This window comes from Panulirus ornatus, chromosome 7, assembly GCF_036320965.1.
Source record: "Panulirus ornatus isolate Po-2019 chromosome 7, ASM3632096v1, whole genome shotgun sequence".
In the NCBI taxonomy this organism is placed as follows: Eukaryota; Metazoa; Arthropoda; class Malacostraca; order Decapoda; family Palinuridae; genus Panulirus; species Panulirus ornatus.
In genome coordinates, this window is record NC_092230.1 from 38,191,084 (window position 1) to 38,210,506 (window position 19,423).

The 19,423-nt window shown below is 41.3% G+C and overlaps 1 protein-coding gene across 1 annotated transcript in view; it reads right to left on the bottom strand.

Annotated features, from left to right (window-relative positions):
* LOC139749541 (NPC intracellular cholesterol transporter 1-like) overlaps positions 1 to 19,423 on the bottom strand; it is a 247,767-nt gene that overhangs the window by 57,168 nt on the left and 171,176 nt on the right. Inside the window, exons 18-20 of the mRNA XM_071663526.1 lie at positions 16,389 to 16,529; positions 5,793 to 5,953; positions 2,712 to 2,943 (exon numbers count right to left, since the gene is read on the bottom strand). Of these exons, the coding sequence (XP_071519627.1) occupies positions 2,712 to 2,943; positions 5,793 to 5,953; positions 16,389 to 16,529 (534 nt within the window). The remainder of the gene's footprint in view (positions 1 to 2,711; positions 2,944 to 5,792; positions 5,954 to 16,388; positions 16,530 to 19,423) is intronic.

Here is a 19,423-nt window from a genome sequence, read left to right on the forward strand (position 1 = left end):
GGGAGTGGATCTGGCAGCGGATGGAACCATGGAAGCGGAAGTGAATCATAGGGTGGGGGAGGGGGTGAAAATCCTGGGAGCATTGAAGAATGTGTGGAAGTCGAGAACATTAACTCGGAAAGCAAAAATGGGTATGTTTGAAGGAATAGTGGTTCCAACAATGTTGTATGGTTGTGAGGCGTGGGCTATGGATAGAGTTGTGCGCAGGAGGGTGGATTTGCTGGAAATGAGATGTTTGAGGACAATGTGTGGTGTGAGGTGGTTTGATCGAGTAAGTAATGTAAGGGTAAGAGAGATGTGTGGAAATAACAAGAGCGTGGTTGAGAGAGCAGAAGAGGGTGTTTTGAAATGGTTTGGGCACATGGAGAGAATGAGTGAGGAAAGATTGACCAAGAGGATATATGTGTCGGATGTGGAGGGAACGAGGAGAAGTGGTAGACCCAATTGGAGGCGGAAAGATGGAGTGAAAAAGATTTTGAGTGATCGGGGCCTGAACATGCAGGAGGGTGAAAGGCGGGCAAGGAATAGAGTGAATTGGATCGATGTGTTATACCGGGGTTGACGTGCAGTCAGTGGATTGAATCAGGGCATGTGAAGTGTCTGGGGTAAACCATGGAAAGTTGTGTGGGGCCTGGATGTGGAAAGGGAGCTGTGGTTTCGGGCATTATTGCATGACAGCTGGAGACTGAGTGTGAACGAATGGGGCCTTTGTTATCTTTTCCTAGCGCTACCTCGCACACATGAGGGGGGAGGGGGATGGTATTCCATGTGTGGCGAGGTGGCGATGGGAATGAATAAAGGCAGACAGTGTGAATTGTGTGCATGGGTATATATGTATGTGTCTGTGTGTGTACATATATGTGTACATTGAGATGTATAGGTATGTATATTTGCGTGTGTGGACATGTGTGTATATACATGTGTATGGGGGTGGGTTGGGCCATTTCTTTCTTCTGTTTCCTTGCGCTACCTCGCAAATGCGGGAGACAGCGACAAAGCAAAATAAAATAAATAAATATATATATATATATATATATATATATATATATATATATATATATATATATATATATATATATATAATTTTTTTTTTTTGCTTTGTCACTGTCTCCCGCGTTTGCAAGGTAGCGCAAGGAAACAGACGAAAGAAATGGCCCAACCCACCCCCATACACATGTATATACATACGTCCACACACGCAAATATACATACCTACACAGTTTTCCATGGTTCACCCCAGACGCTTCACATGCCTTGATTCAATCCACTGACAGCACGTCAACCCCGGTATACCACATCGCTCCAATTCACTCTATTCCTTGCCCTCCTTTCACCCTCCTGCATGTTCAGGCCCTGATCACACAAAATCTTTTTCACTCCATCTTTCCACCTCCAATTTGGTCTCCCTCTTCTCCTCGTTCCCTCCACCTCTGACACATATATCCTCTTGGTCAATCTTTCCTCACTCATTCTCTCCATGTGCCCAAACCATTTCAAAACACCCTCTTCTGCTCTCTCAACCACGCTCTTTTTATTTCCACACATCTCTCTTACCCTTACGTTACTTACTCGATCAAACCACCTCACACCACACATTGTCCTCAAACATCTCATTTCCAGCACATCCATCCTCCTGCGCACAACTCTATCCATAGCCCACGCCTCACAACCATACAACATTGTTGGAACCACTATTCCTTCAAACATACCCATTTTTGCTTTCCGAGATAATGTTCTCGACTTCCACACATTCTTCAAGGCTCCCAGAATTTTCGCCCCCCCCCCCCCCCCCCCCCCCCCCCCCCCCAATATATATATATATATATATTTTTTTTTCTCATACTATTCGCCATTTCCCGCGATAGCGAGGTAGCGTTAAGAACAGAGGACTGGGCCTTTGAGGGAATATCCTCACCTGGCCCCCTTCTCTGTTCCTTCTTTTGGAAAATTAAAAAAAAATCGAGAGGGGAGGATTTCCAGCCCCCCGCTCCCTTCCCTTTTAGTCGCCTTCTACGACACGCAGGGAATACGGGGGAAGTATTCTTTCTCCCCTATCCCCAGGGATATATATATATTCTTTTTTCATACTATTCGCCACCTCCTGCATCAGCGAGGCAGTGTCAATAACAGAGGACTTAGCTTTTGAGGGAATATCCTCACTTAGCCCCCTTCTCTGTTCCTTCTTTTGGAATATTGGGTTGGGCCATTCTTTTGTCTGTTTCCTTGCACTACTTTGCTAATGTGGGAAACAGCGAAAAAGTATGCGAGACGGCGATTATATATAATAAATAAATGAAACATTTGTATGATAGCAACAGAACGCACATTAACAAAGACACAGTAATGGGGATGTTGGTAAAATATTTATCATTTGGTTTGTATATTACAGCAATAATTTGCAGACAAATGGATCTAAAAAGAAACTGTAAGACCATATGCAACTTCACAAATTGATATTTATCATTATCATTCAAACATGGTTCAGTGATATTTATATGTGCCTTGTTAACCTTTGAGATATCAGGAGAGCTCACCCCCTTGTGTGTGTAAAAGGTAATGCAGTAATTTCCAACTGATTTATAACTCGCTTGAGAACACTTTCAGGAAGATGTCTGTCTAGCTCTTCATTAGTCTAACCATTGCTACTTTAATGTATGGAGACTTAAATTACTAAATGCTACAAATATAAGCTTCTGAATGTTCACACTTACCATAACAAGATTGACAAGTGAGACAGCATTGAGAGATACATTCCACCAATACATAAGTCCACCTATGTCGATGAGGATCATGGTGATGGTGAGAATAACCACAAAAGATGAGGCGATATCCAGACCAGACAGGATGATGCTCACAAAGAACACAGTCGCAAGGGAGATGCCAAGGGATGTCAAAACATCTTTCCACATTGTAAGGTACTGCTCATAAAACACATAAAACACACTGTTTGGAGAGATAAAAAGATAATTAATCAAATAAAGAAGATAATACAAGTGCAAAAACTACATCAAAAACATTATGTTTACCTTTCCATATCTTATGCCTTTCCCTACTACAGTGGATACTAAAAATATAGGTTTTGTTTACAGGATGCTTAATATAACATGCACAAATTCCTTTTCAAAAAATCTGAATATGTGGTAAGTGAAATCTTAGGCACCAGCTGATGGACAACAAAACTGGCTGGTGCAAAACATATTTTTCAGGATTTCACTTATTCTGTAATATCTGGTGATATATGCATTATCAATATGATACATCAACACAAGTGGGTCACATGATTAGTAGTTAAAGGCAAGGCAGCAGGTTTGGATGGTATTGCAGAGGAATTTATTAAAAAAGGGGGTGACTGTATTGTTGACTGGTTGGTAAGGCTATTTAATGTATGTATGACTCATGGTGAGGTGCCTGAGGATTGGCAGAATGCGTGCATAGTGCCATTGTACAAAGGCAAAGGGGATAAGGGTGAGTGCTCAAATTACAGAGGTATAAGTTTGTTGAGTATTCCTGGTAAATTATATGGGAGGGTATTGATTGAGAGGGTGAAGGCATGTACAGAGCATCAGATTGGGGAAGAGCAGTGTGGTTTCAGAAGTGGTAGAGGATGTGTAGATCAGGTGTTTGCTTTGAAGAATGTATGTGAGAAATACTTAGAAAAGCAAATGGATTTGTATGTAGCATTTATGGATCTGGAGAAGGCATATGATAGAGTTGATAGAGATGCTCTGTGGAAGGTATTAAGAATATATGGTGTGGGAGGAAAGTTGTTAGAAGCAGTGAAAAGTTTTTATCGAGGATGTAAGGCATGTGTACGTGTAGGAAGAGAGGAAAGTGATTGGTTCTCAGTGAATGTAGGTTTGCGGCAGGGGTGTGTGATGTCTCCATGGTTGTTTAATTTGTTTATGGATGGGGTTGTTAGGGAGGTAAATGCAAGAGTTTTGGAAAGAGGGGCAAGTATGAAGTCAGTTGGGGATGAGAGAGCTTGGGAAGCGAGTCAGTTGTTGTTCGCTGATGATACAGCGCTGGTGGCTGATTCATGTGAGAAACTGCAGAAGCTGGTGACTGAGTTTGGTAAAGTGTGTGGAAGAAGAAAGTTAAGAGTAAATGTGAATAAGAGCAAGGTTATTAGGTACAGTAGGGTTGAGGGTCAAGTCAACTGGGAGGTGAGTTTGAATGGAGAAAAACTGGAGGAAGTGAAGTGTTTTAGATATCTGGGAGTGGATCTGGCAGCGGATGGAACCATGGAAGCGGAAGTGGATCATAGAGTGGGGGAGGGGGCGAAAATTCTGGGGGCCTTGAAGAATGTGTGGAAGTCGAGAACATTATCTCGGAAAGCAAAAATGGGTATGTTTGAAGGAATAGTGGTTCCAACAATGTTGTATGGTTGCGATGCGTGGGCTATGGATAGAGTAGTGCGCAGGAGGATGGATGTGCTGGAAATGAGATGTTTGAGGACAATGTGAGGTGGTTTGATCGAGTGAGTAACGTAAGGGTAAGAGAGATGTGTGGAAATAAAAAGAGCGTGGTTGAGAGAGCAGAAGAGGGTGTTTTGAAGTGGTTTGGGCACATGGAGAGAATGAGTGAGGAAAGATTGACCAAGAGGATATATGTGTCGGAGGTGGAGGGAACGAGGAGAAGAGGGAGACCAAATTGGAGGTGGAAAGATGGAGTGAAAAAGATTTTGTGTGATCGGGGCCTGAACATGCAGGAGGGTGAAAGGAGGGCAAGGAATAGAGTGAATTGGAGCGATGTGGTATACCGGGGTTGACGTGCTGTCAGTGGATTGAAGCAAGGCATGTGAAGCGTCTGGGGTAAACCATGGAAAGCTGTGTAGGTATGTATATTTGCGTGTGTGGACGTATGTATATACATGTGTATGGGGGGGGGGCATTTCTTTCGTCTGTTTCCTTGCGCTACCTCGCAAACGCGGGAGACAGCGACAAAGTATAATAAATAAAAAAAAATAAATCTATGACTATGTTCAATTTAAAAAATAGTATGAAATTCTATGAAATACACTGAATGCAGAGTTATTTTTGCTGGAAAGTCTACAAACGAAATTTCCTAATAAAAATATCCTATGCATGGTGTAGCATGCTGGTGGCAAGACAGTTCAAACAAAAAAGCTGAAGGAATGACAAAGTGATTAGTGATACAGAGCTCCTATTTCCAAGCAGGGCCAAGGACTACAACAATAAACTGAAGGAGAGAGAGAAAATACCCATCTACCTACAAGTACATACAAAATTTTTTTTGCCACATGTTAGGGCTACATCACATCACTCAGTGCATTATCTGCTAGCTTCAGAGAAAGTGAAAACCTACCTGAGTTTGAGCACCTAATATCATATTCTTACCTGTAGCAAAGCCTGTTTGCATCCTGCTTGTTTCTCAAAGCTATTTTTTCTGATGCCAAACACACTTTGCAAGTGTCTATTTTGGGTTCATTTGAAACTGTTTTAACCCACTGATCCAATATTCTTTCCAAGGTTTCAGTGTCTACCCCTTGCAATTTGTAATATACTTGGGCAAGACACCAAGTCTCAATATTTTTCTTGGAGAGGTTTCTAACTCTAGTAATTTGCATGATACCTTTCCAATATATTCCATGGGATTCTTGTATATTTGGGTTGGAAATGGAAGTTATCTATGTTCTAAACACAAACTGGTTGCCTCTGAAGTGTTTCCTCCTGTTCTTATTAAAACTGTGTTCAAAGATAGGTCTTTAAGGTGAGCCATAATCAAACACTGGGTTTAACATGTATATTTTGCAATACTATAATCAATATTACCTGTAAGGAAATACTTCGTACTGAGATTCCTCAGAGCCTTGGTTTATTGTTCTTGTGATGTTCTCAGAAATGTTTCTGGCCCATCTGAGGGCCTCATAATAATCACTCGATGTCTTCAGAATTGTGTGGTATGTCATAAAATAGCTGGCTCCAACACCTGTCTGAAATTTAATAAAAAAGAAAGATGAATTATTGCTAAAAAGATTATTTTTTTGGTACATGATCGTTGTTTCCTGCATTTGCAAGGTAGCAACAAGATCAGACGAAGAATAGCCAGATTTGCATACATCTATTCTCTAGCTGCCATCAGACCCCATAGATCTTTCCATGGTTTTCCCTGGTCACTTCAAATGCCCTGGTTCAATCCATTGACAGCAAGTGACCCCTGTTTGTCAAATTGTTTTAATTCGCTCCATCCTGTGTAAGCTTTTCAGCCTTTCATCCTTTTGTATGTTCCGGCCCAGATTGCTCAAAAAGTTTTTCAACCCATCATTCCACCTCCAATTTGTTGTCCCCATTCTCCTTGTTCCCTCCACTTCTGACACATATATCTTAGCAGTCAATGTCTCTGTATGTCCAAACCATCTCAGCACACACTTCTTCAGCTCTCTCTACCACAATCTTTTTATAATGTCACCTCTCTTCTACCCATTTTATTATCAACTTGAACAAAATACCTCACACTACATACTGTCATTTTCTCCACACATTTTCATCTACAGCCGTCATACACACATATAACATTCCTGGGACTACCATACCTTCAAATATACCCATCTTTGCCCTCCCAGACAATGACCTATATCTACATCGCATTCCATAATGCTCCCAAAACCTTTGTCCCCTCCACCCACTTTATGACACTTATGACTCCATGGTTTCATTCACTCTCCCAGATAATGACCTATTTCCACACCACATTCCACAATGCTCCCAAAACCTTTGTCCCCTCACCCACTCTATGATACTTACGATTCCATGGTTCCATTCACTGGCATCTATACTTCCAGGTATCTAAAACACTCCACTTCCTCCAGTTTTTCTCCATTCAAACTCACACCCTAAAAAACCTGTCCCTCAACCCTGATAAGCCTCAGAACCTTGTTTTTATTGACATCTAATCTCAACTTCCTTTCACACACTCTTCCAAACCCAGTCGCCAACTTTTGTAGAGTCTCACTTGAATCTGCCACCAGTGCTGTATCATCAGCAAACAACTGATTTATTTCCCAGCCCCTCCCCCCCTCCATCCCCTACAGACTACATACTCTCACCTCTTCCAACAACTGTCACATTTACCTCACTTACCACTCTAACAACAAAGATGGTACCACGGTCAAAACATTTAAGTTACAAGGAAACGTTAAAGGCTTTCAATTTGGAAGAGGACTGATGATATGGACAGTGAACAATTCTTTGAGGGATGTAAGGATAGTGCAAACAGATGGCATAACATGAAAGTAATTTTGAAATTTGTTAAAAAAGACATCGAAAATGTACATTTATAGTATACAAATGGTGGATGAATGGGCAAGAATGACTGAGGACATCGCTAAAGCGGACAAAATTTTGCAGTAAAAACAAGAAATTACATACATAAATCCATTAAATTAGTCAGGGGTTTGTGTGAGGGGAAGAGCTAAGGAAAGGATAGCACTTCTGCTGAAGGAGGAGTTGTCAAAATTTGTGAAAAGTGTAGGAAGTGATGTGGGTAAAAATGAATGTGGATTACAAGAGGTGGTTGATTAACAGTGCTTATGCAGCTAGACAAAAGAATAATAATGAAGAAAAGTTGATGTTTTGGGAGGAGTTGAGTGTCCCAACAGTTTTGATGGGATAGACTGGAATGTGGTGTCAGGTGAACTGAATGCAAAGGGGGATAATGTAGCAGATGAGGGTACAATTGACGGGCATGGGGTATCCACTGATGTGAATGGAAATTTTGAACAGTTTGTGGAGTTGTGTGCAGAAAACTGACTGGTAACTTGAAGTACCTGGTTTAAAAAGACAGAAATCTTGTTTGTGAATGCGTCAAGAGGGGCAACTAGTTAGACACCTGAACATAACCTGGTGGAGGCAAGGATGAAGACTAGTAGAAGCTTTTGGGAAAAAAAGATGAGATGGGCAAAAAGAGGTTGGTGAAAGTAAGTGAGCTTAGAAAAGTCTTGTGTGAAGAAATACCAAGGGAGACCGAGTGTAGATAGGCAAAAGGTGAAAGCAAATGAAGCTGGGAGAGTGGGTGAGGAATGGGAGATATTTAGAGAAGCAGTGTTGGTATGTGTGAGAAAATTGTGAGGCATGCAGAGGGTGGGAAGTTGCCAGGTAAGAAAGGGTAGAGAGTGGTGGGAAGAGGAAGTTAAGATACTAGTGAAGGGGTGCGAGTGACTGCGAGATGTACGAGAAAAAGTGGAAGGAGATCCAGAGAAATGTGCAGGGGCTGGTAAAGAGGGCAAATGACTTTTGGGGTGAGTGAGTCTTAAAAAATTGAGAAATAATAAGAAAACTTGAAGGGAAGTTAACAGTATGAGAAAAAAGCAAACAAGAGAACAAAAGAGAATACTGGTAAATGTGGAAAATGTGGAAAGTGGTAACAAGCAGAACTGAGGTAAAGAGGAGATGGAGTGAGTACTTTGAAGAAATTCTGAATCTGATGACGGTGGCAGATTTAACGGAATGTTATAAAGAGAAGAGGAAAAGGAAACCTTGCAGAGGATAAAATGTGGCAGGGCGACTGGAGAAAATGGTAATGCAATTTTTTTTTTTTTTTTTTTTTTTTTTTTATACTTTGTCGCTGTCTCCCGCGTTTGCGAGGTAGCGCAAGGAAACAGACGAAAGAAATGGCCCAACCCCCCCCATACACATGTACATACACACGTCCACACACGCAAATATACATACCTACACAGCTTTCCATGGTTTACCCCGGACGCTTCACATGCCTTGATTCAATCCACTGACAGCACGTCAACCCCTGTATACCACATCGCTCCAATTCACTCTATTTCTTGCCCTCCTTTCACCCTCCTGCATGTTCAGGCCCCGATCACACAAAATCCTTTTCACTCCATCTTTCCACCTCCAATTTGGTCTCCCTCTTCTCCTCGTTCCCTCCACCTCCGACACATATATCCTCTTGGTCAATCTTTCCTCACTCATTCTCTCCATGTGCCCAAACCATTTCAAAACACCCTCTTCTGCTCTCTCAACCACGCTCTTTTTATTTCCACACATCTCTCTTACCCTTACGTTACTTACTCGATCAAACCACCTCACACCACACATTGTCCTCAAACATCTCATTTCCAGCACATCCATCCTCCTGCGCACAACTCTATCCATAGCCCACGCCTCGCAACCATACAACATTGTTGGAACCACTATTCCTTCAAACATACCCATTTTTGCTTTCCGGGATAATGTTCTCGACTTCCACACATTTTTCAAGACTCCCAAAATTTTCGCCCCCTCCCCCACCCTATGATCCACTTCCGCTTCCATGGTTCCATCCGCTGACAGATCCACTCCCAGATATCTAAAACACTTCACTTCCTCCAGTTTTTCTCCATTCAAACTCACCTCCCAATTGACTTGACCCTCAACCCTACTGTACCTAATAACCTTGCTCTTATTCACATTTACTCTTAACTTTCTTCTTCCACACACTTTACCAAACTCCGTCACCAGCTTCTGCAGTTTCTCACAATTTCTTAAAAAAGCAGGTGACTGTGTTACTGACTGGTTAGTCAGGGTTTTCAATTTATGTATGAATCATGGGGAAGTGCCTCAAGACTGGTGGTATATATGTATACTACCAATGCATAAAGGCAAGGGGAGCATGAGTGACTGTTCAAATACAGAGGTTAAGTTTATTGAGTGTAACTAGCAAGTTACATGGAAGAGAGGTGATTGGGAGTGTGGTGGCATGCACAGAGCATCAGACTGGAGAGGATAAATATGGATTCAGGAGTGGCAGAGGATGTGTGGATCAAGTATTTGCTTTGAAGAATGTCTGAAAAGCACTTCAGAGAAACTAGATTTTTCAAGTGGCATTTATGGATCCGGAGACAATATATGAGAGCTGACAGAGATGCTACTTGAAAAGTGTTACAAATAAATGCATGGAAGGAAAGCTATCAGAAGCAGTGAGGAGTTTATATCAAGAGAGTAAGGTATGTGTGAGATCAAGTAAAAAGGAGGGTGAGTGGTTCTAAATGAAGGTGAATTTGCAGCAGGGTGTGATGTCAGCAAAGCTGTTTACTTTGTTTACAGGCGGATGGTAGAGGAGGTATATGCAGGGGTCTTGGAGGTATGCAATCTGTTGGCATGGGGGGGTGCCTGGCAGGTAGGTCAGTTGTTGTTTGCTGATGCCACAGTCAAATTCAAGTGAGAAACTGGAAGTTGGTGTCCGAGTTTGGGGGAATGTGTGAAAAGGTAAGGCAAGAGTAAATGTGAATAAAAGCAAGTTTATTAGGTTCAGCAGTGCAGAGACAGGTTAACTAGGGTGTGAGTTTAAGTGAAGAAAGCCTGGAATAAATGAAGTGTTATAGATACCTGAGCGTGGACATGGCAGTGAATGGACCCATGGTAGCTGAGGTGAGTCAAAAGGTTGGTAAGGAGAGAAGGGTTCTGGGAGTGAGCATGTGTTGAAAGAAAGGTCACATTCTGAGAGAGCAAACACAAATATATCAAAGGTATAGTAGCTGTGGCGGTGTTGTATGGATGCGAGGTATGGGCTATATATGAGGAATTATGGAGGAGGGTGTATGTGTCAGACACTAAAAGGTAAGAGAAATGTGTTTAATAAGAAGAGTATGGTAGAAAGAGCAGAAAAGGTGTGCTGAAATTGTTTGGACTTATGGAAATAATGAGTGACAAGGGACTAGTGTCAAGACTACACAGTGTTCAGATCTCTCAGTTTTAAGGCTGCACAGTGTTCAGATCTGCCAATATTAAGACTACCATGCTCAGATCTGTCAGTGTTAAGACTACACAGTGTTCTGAATATATATGTGTCAGAGGTGGAAGCAACAAGGATAAGGGGGGAGACTATATTAGCATGGAAGGAGAGAGTGAACAAGATTGGGGCCTGAAAACAAACAGGAAGGTAAAGAACATGTATGGGTTAGAGTGAAGTGGAGTGATGTAATATAAAGAGGGCAATGTGATGCTAATGAACTGAAACAGGGCATATGAAGTAGTAAGCCAAAACAACAGAAATGATTTCAGGGACTGGTTGTGAATATGAGGGCTGTGGATTTGGTGTATTACACATGACAGTTAGGGAATGGATGTGTGTGAGAGAGGCCTTTTCTTCATCTCTTCTTGGTGCTACCTTGCTTATGCAAGAAACACAGAAGAAGTATTTTTCTTTTCCAGAACATTTTCTCACTGTTTTCCACACTGGCAATGTAGTGCTAGGAACTGAAAAGAAAATGGCCTCACTTCTCATATCCATGCTCTAGCTCTCATGTATATACAATTCTTTTTTTCCATACTTGAATGCTGTTTCCTGCATTCATGAGGTAGTGCTGGGAACAGAAGAAGAAAGGCCATATCTGCTAAAATCCATTCTCTAGCTGTCATGTGTAATGCATCCAAACCACATCTCCCCATCTACAACCAGGCCCTACAGACTTTTCTATGGTTTATCCCAGGTGTTTAACACATCCTGTTAAGTCCACTGACAGCACGTCAACCACTGTATACCACATCATTCCAATTCACTCCATACCATGCAAGCCTTTCACCCTCCACCATGTTCAGGCCCCAATGGCTCAAAATCTTTTTCACTCAGTCCTTCCACCTCCAATTTCCTCTCTCCATTCTCCTTAATAACCCCCTTCACTTCTGATACATATATCCTCTTTGTTGACCTCTCCTCACATTCATTCTCTCCATATGTCCAAACCATTTCAGCACACCCTCTTCAGCTCTCTCAACCTTACTTTATCTTATTACCACAACTTTCACTTACCCTTTTATTACTTACACAATCAAACCACTTCACATCAAATACTGTCCACAAACACTTCATTTCCAACACATCCATCCTCCTCCACATAGCCTCGCATACAATTAGTGAGACTACTATACTTTCAAACATTTCCATTTTTGCCCTCCCAGATAAAGATCTCTCCACACATTCTTCAGTGTTACAAGAACCTTTGCCCTCTCACCCACCTTATGACACTTCTGCACTTCCATTCGTTGTCATATCCACTCCTAGATATCTATAACACTTCACTACCTCTAATACTTCTCCATTCAGACTCAAACCCCAACTAACCTGTCCCTCAATCCTGCTAAACCTAATAACTTCACTTTTACTCTCAATTTCCTCTCTTAACACTCACTTATAATCTCAGTCTCCAACTTCAACAGTTTATCTGCCACTAGTACAGTATCATCAAACAACTGACTCATTTCCCAGGCTCTCTCATCCCCTACAGACTGCATACTTGCACCTCTCTCCAAGACTCTCATTTACCTCCCTTACTACCTCATCCATAAACAAATTAAACAACCATGGATACATCATACTCCAGTGCTGAAGACAATCCTTCACTTGTCACTATTCACTCACCTCTCCTCATACTTGTACACATGCCTTACACCCTTAATAAAAACTCACTGCTTTAAGCAGCATACGTCCCACACCGTATATTCTGAAGACCTTACATGATGCATCTCTATTAATCGTATCATATGCTTTCTCCAGATCCATAAATCCCACATATAATTCTATCAAATTCTCTAAGTATTTTTAAAACATGATTTAGAGCAAACACTTGATTTACATATCCTCTACTGTTTCTGAAATCACACTACCCCTCCCTAATCTGATGCTCTGAACTTGCCTCTATTTTCTCAGTACATGCCTCCATTCTCTCAATCACTAACCTTCCATACATCTTACCAGGTACACTCAACAAACTTATACCTCTATATTCTAAACACTCATCTTCATCCTCCTTGCCTTTTCACAATGACACTATACATGCATTCTACCAGGCCTCAACCTGAAAAACCCTAACTAATCAATCAACAACAGCCACCCCACTTTCTTCAGAAATTCAACTATAATACCATCCACTCCAACCACCTTGCCACAATTAATCTCATGAAAGGCTTTTGCTTAGTCTTCTCTCTTCACTAAACCAATCTCCATGACTATCTCATTTCACATATCATCCCTACCTAAACACCCTACATTTGTCACCCTATCATCAAACACACTTCACATACCATCCCAATCCAAACACTGTACATCTGCCATGCTATCATCAAACACATTCAATTTTCCATGAAAAATACTTTATCTTCTCCTCACTTTACCAATACATATTACCATTTCCCTCTTAACCCCATTCACTGTTCTTTCCATTTGTTCTCTTGTTTTTTGCCTATTTTCAACCTCCTTCAAAAACATCTTATTCTCCCTGAATTAGTTTACCGACTTGCTCATTCTAAATATCACTTGCCCTCTTTTTCAACCCCTACACCTCCCTCTTGAACAGAGGATATAACTAGAAATTATATATGATAATTGTTGACAAAGAATGTAAAAAAGTACTTTCACTGTACGTTTGATGAGTGGTGGACACATGGAATACACTAAAATGAGGATATATTAAATATATTAAAATATATTAAAAAAGGGGGTGACTGTATTGTTGACTGGTTGGTAAGGTTATTTAATGTATGTATGACTCATGGTGAGGTGCCTGAGGATTGGCGGAATGCGTGCATAGTGCCATTGTACAAAGGCAAAGGGGATAAGAGTGAGTGCTCAAATTACAGAGGTATAAGTTTGTTGAGTATTCCTGGTAAATTATATGGGAGGGTATTGATTGAGAGGGTGAAGGCATGTACAGAGCATCAGATTGGGGAAGAGCAGTGTGGTTTCAGAAGTGGTAGAGGATGTGTGGATCAGGTGTTTGCTTTGAAGAATGTATGTGAGAAATACTTAGAAAAGCAAATGGATTTGTATGTAGCATTTATGGATCTGGAGAAGGCATATGATAGAGTTGATAGAGATGCTCTGTGGAAGGTATTAAGAATATATGGTGTGGGAGGCAAGTTGTTAGAAGCAGTGAAAAGTTTTTATCGAGGATGTAAGGCATGTGTACGTGTAGGAAGAGAGGAAAGTGATTGGTTCTCAGTGAATGTAGGTTTGTGGCAGGGGTGTGTGATGTCTCCATGGTTGTTTAATTTGTTTATGGATGGGGTTGTTAGGGAGGTAAATGCAAGAGTCTTGGAAAGAGGGGCAAGTATGAAGTCTGTTGGGGATGAGAGAGCTTGGGAAGTGAGTCAGTTGTTGTTCGCTGATGATACAGCGCTGGTGGCGGATTCATGTGAGAAACTGCAGAAGCTGGTGACTGAGTTTGGTAAAGTGTGTGGAAGAAGAAAGTTAAGAGTAAATGTGAATAAGAGCAAGGTTATTAGGTACAGTAGGGTTGAGGGTCAAGTCAATTGGGAGGTGAGTTTGAATGGAGAAAAACTGGAGGAAGTGAAGTGTTTTAGATATCTGGGAGTGGATCTGTCAGCGGATGGAACCATGGAAGCGGAAGTGGATCATAGGGTGGGGGAGGGGGCGAAAATTTTGGGAGCCTTGAAAAATGTGTGGAAGTCGAGAACATTATCCCGGAAAGCAAAAATGGGTATGTTTGAAGGAATAGTAGTTCCAACAATGTTGTATGGTTGCGAGGCGTGGGCTATGGATAGAGTTGTGCGCAGGAGGATGGATGTGCTGGAAATGAGATGTTTGAGGATAATGTGTGGTGTGAGGTGGTTTGATCGAGTAAGTAACGTAAGGGTAAGAGAGATGTGTGGAAATAAAAAGAGCGTGGTTGAGAGAGCAGAAGAGGGTGTTTTAAAATGGTTTGGGCACATGGAGAGAATGAGTGAGGAAAGATTGACCAAGAGGATATATGTGTCGGAGGTGGAGGGAACGAGGAGAAGAGGGAGACCAAATTGGAGGTGGAAAGATGGAGTGAAAAAGATTTTGTGTGATCGGGGCCTGAACATGCAGGAGGGTGAAAGGAGGGCAAGGAATAGAGTGAATTGGAGCGATGTGGTATACAGGGGTTGACGTGCTGTCAGTGGATTGAATCAAGGCATGTGAAGCGTCCGGGGTAAACCATGGAAAGCTGTGTAGGTATGTATATTTGTGTGTGTGGACGTGTGTATGTACATGTGTATGGGGGGGGGTTGGGCCATTTCTTTCGTCTGTTTCCTTGCGCTACCTCGCAAACGCGGGAGACAGCGACAAAGTATAAAAAAAAAAAGAAAAAAAATTAAATATGGACAACATACATTAGTTTAAAAAACTATAATAAAGTAGAAAGGATTCAACAAATGGGGCCCCAGGATAGCAAAACTTCTATGGTACAAACATTTAACTACAAATAAGTAACAGTAAGTGATATTCACTTTCCCACACCACAAGCATTATGATAGAATCCACCAGTAAACTTAACATCCTCACAAGACTTACTGGTACCAGATTTGGAAAAGAAAAAGAGTGCCTTAGATATTTCTATAAGACAATTTACCCATTGCACCTGAAACTATGCTTCACCTGCCTAGTCATCCATCCAATTATAAAGAAATAAATCAAAGCTGCAAATCACAAAAAAAGAGCATGCAGAGTAATCACCAGCTGCCTTGCAACCACAAACACACTATACTTGAATATGACAAAATCCTTTGAATACATTCCCAGCTCAAAATACTTGGAACTTGGTTGTTAAAAATACCACTCAACTGTCTACATCTAAACTTTATAAGTGACTACCAAGTTGTAAGTAGAAATACAAAACTGAACCCCTGCCTCACTCTTCAATATCCCATACCCACATATTTCCCCTTCTCCAATAAACACAGTGATAAAACATAATAAACTCTGAGCATGGAAATGACATGACAATCACTAAAATTGTCCCCTAACCCAAACTTGATCACCATTCCAACAGACACAATCATCTGAAAATACAATCTCCAGTTACATATGAGTTGCAATTTCCCATCTGCATTCTGAACACCAACCATCTCTCCAACATTACAAACACTCTTTCAATATATCACAATGTTCTTCATGCCTAAGATGCTGCTTCGACCTTGGCGACTATGAACACTTACACTCCAATTGCCCTGAACTTGCCCCAAAGAGAAATAAACATAGCCTCATCAAAATCTATGACCTGTGCTCTAGCTGGTGGAAATGGTTAGCTTCCTGAGTGCTGTGGAGAAGAGACTCCTGGAGCAAGAAGGTAAGGTATTTTTTTACATACAAATGCTTCTCAAAGCAGCATTAGGAACAAACAAAGACCTGGCTTGCATATATTCCCTCTCCAGCTATCATGTACAATATACTGGTATGAGAGCCCACAATTCACAGCCAAGCACAACTGACAACTGCACCATTTATCTTTACCACTTCCCATACTTTGGCTCAGCCCGTTGACATTTGATATCATATTCTATAAGAGGAATCATGGAACTTACACAATATTTTCCTTTATGAAGTGACCTAGATAAAAAGTTCAACTAATTTTTGGTACAAATGTCCTAGGAACTAAAATAGCTTGAATTTACCTTATTTTTGACATCAGTAACAATTTTAACAGCTTGGCCATAAGCCGCATGACCACCCTTTGGGCATGATTCTGAAGGTACATCTTCCAAGAAGAATGGCAAGTACTCCATAAAAGAGGTTGGGTCAGGTCGTAGGCCATCCTATGGAAAAAAAATAAGGTTAATCACAATGAAGATTATTTTTTTTTATCAATTATTTTGCTTTGTCGCTGTCTCCCACGTTTGCGAGGTAGCGCAAGGAAACAGACGAAAGAAATGGCCCAACCCACCCCCATACACATGTATATACATACACGTCCACACTCGCAAATATACATACCTATACATCTCAATGTACACATATGTATACACACACAGACACATACATATATACCCATGCACACAATTCACACTGCCTGCCTTTATTCATTCCCATCGTCACCTCGCCGCACATGGAATACCATCCCCCTCCCCCCTCATGTGTGCGAGGTAGCGCTAGGAAAAGACAACAAAGGCCCCATTCCTTCACACTCAGTCTCTAACTGTCATGCAATAATGCCCGAAACCACAGCTCCCTTTCCACATCCAGGCCCCACAGAACTTTCCATGGTTTACCCCAGACGCTTCACATGCCCTGATTCAATCCACTGACAGCACGTCAACCCCGGTATACCACATCAATCCAATTCACTCTATTCCTTGCCAGCCTTTCACCCTCAGGCATGTTCAGGCCCTGATCACTTAAAATCTTTTTCACTCCATCTTTCCACCTCCAATTTGGTCTCCCACTTCTCCTCGTTCCCTCCACCTCCGACACATATATCCTCTTGGTCAATCTTTCCTCACTCATTCTCTCCATGTGCCCAAACCATTTCAAAACACCCTCTTCTGCTCTCTCAACCATGCTCTTTTTATTTCCACACCTCTCTTACCTTACATTACTTACTCGATCAAACCACCTCACACCACATATTGTCCTCAAACATCTCATTTCCAGCACATCCACCCTCCTGCGCACAACTCTATCCATAGCCCACGCCTCGCAACCATACAACATTGTTGGAACCACTATTCCTTCAAACATACCCATTTTTGCTTTCCGAGATAATGTTCTCGACTTCCAAACATTCTTCAATGCTCCCAGGATTTTCGCCTCCTCCCCCACCCTATGATTCACTTCCGCTTCCATGGTTCCATCCGCTGCCAGATCCACTCCCAGATATCTAAAACACTTTACTTCCTCCAGTTTTTCTCCATTCAAACTTACCTCCCAACTGACTTGACCCTCAACCCTACTGTACCTAATAACCTTGCTCTTATTCACATTTACTCTTAACTTTCTTCTTTCACACACTTTACCAAACTCAGTTACCAGCTTCTGTAGTTTCTCACATGAATCAGCCACCAGTGTTGTATCATCAGCGAACAACAGCTGACTCACTTCCCAAGCTCTCTCATCCACAACAGACTTCATACTTGCCCCTCTTTCCAAAACTCTTGCATTCACCTCCCTAACAACCCCATCCATAAACAAATTAAACAACCATGGAGACATCACACACCCCTGCCGCAAACCTACATTCACTGAGAACCAATCACTTTCCTCTCTTCCTACATGTACACATGCCTTACATCCTCGATAAAAACTTTTCACTGCTTCTAACAACTTTCCTCCCACACCATATATTCTTAATACCTTCCACAGAGCATCTCTATCAACTCTATCATATGCCTTCTCCAGATCCATAAATGCTACATACAAATCCATTTGCTTTTCTAAGTATTTCTCACATACATTCTTCAAAGCAAACACCTGATCCACACATCCTCTACCACTTCTGAAAACACACTGCTCTTCCCCAATCTGATGCTCTGTACATGCCTTCACCCTCTCAATCAATACCCTCCCATATAATTTACCAGGAATACTCAACAAACTTATACCTCTGTAATTTGAGCACTCACTCTTATCCCTTGAAGATTATGGATGTGTATAATCATAATGAAGCTGATCCTAACAACATACTGCAGAACTCTGAAAGAAACAGTTAAGCTTACATCTTCCTAATACACACACTTTCATAGAGTTACCAGACTGCTCATAAGTGGTTACACCACTAGCAAGAGGCCTTCTTTAGTGAGGCTGTATAATCACCAATGGAAGAAAGGAGTACAATTTCATTTAGTAACTTCCTGTTCCAAAGGAATCCATCACTTCCCCTCTCTTGCATGAAGTATAGCCATAAAAGTTGCAGAAACCTTATAGAAGGGGATCCTTTAATAGTAATAAAACTTTCATTCTCTCTTCCCTTATCTTTTCCCATCTATTTACATCCACTTATCTCACTTTAATGATGTGTTATACATAACAATACAAAATCCATAAATTCTACTCGCAGTACACTACAATAAACGAGAAGTCCACTCTTCACTACTTTGAATTTTTTCCTTCCATGTTCTAAAAACTCACTACCCACTCTCACAGACTCATCTCAAAATACCCTTAAACATGTTTCAGTAAAACACATGAAAAACTAATACTACTAAATCGTAAAGACCGCTAAAAAAGGCGGCTTCTTTAGCTGTAACAGTGCTTCATCCTAATAAGGTCTCTTCTGATACTATGATATATTACTATTTGGGACACTTTTTCCCGAAAGAGAAGGTGCATTCCGTAGAATCTCTAACAAACATTACGGCCATGGTACAGTTTTCCCTACTTTTTTTTCTTGGCTCCAGACACAGACAAAAGTCCACAACAAGGCCGGGCCTTAACTGAAATAAAGAGAGAACTATGAAACAGAAAAAGACGAGACAAGGGAAAGCATTTACGAATTTTGAAGGAAGTGAAAAACCTTTTATAATATATCAGGTCATAGTTAATGAACATGACATAAGAAGGCAGAGTTCCAAAGCTTCGAGGTCTCGAGAAAGGAAAAGTTACCAAATAACCCACCCTTAAGCTGCCAACAGCGACATATTAATCATGTCACACAGCAGCTTGCCAAGTATCGTGTGGTCTAGCTAGTGGTTGGGGCACACAACCAGCCAGCTCT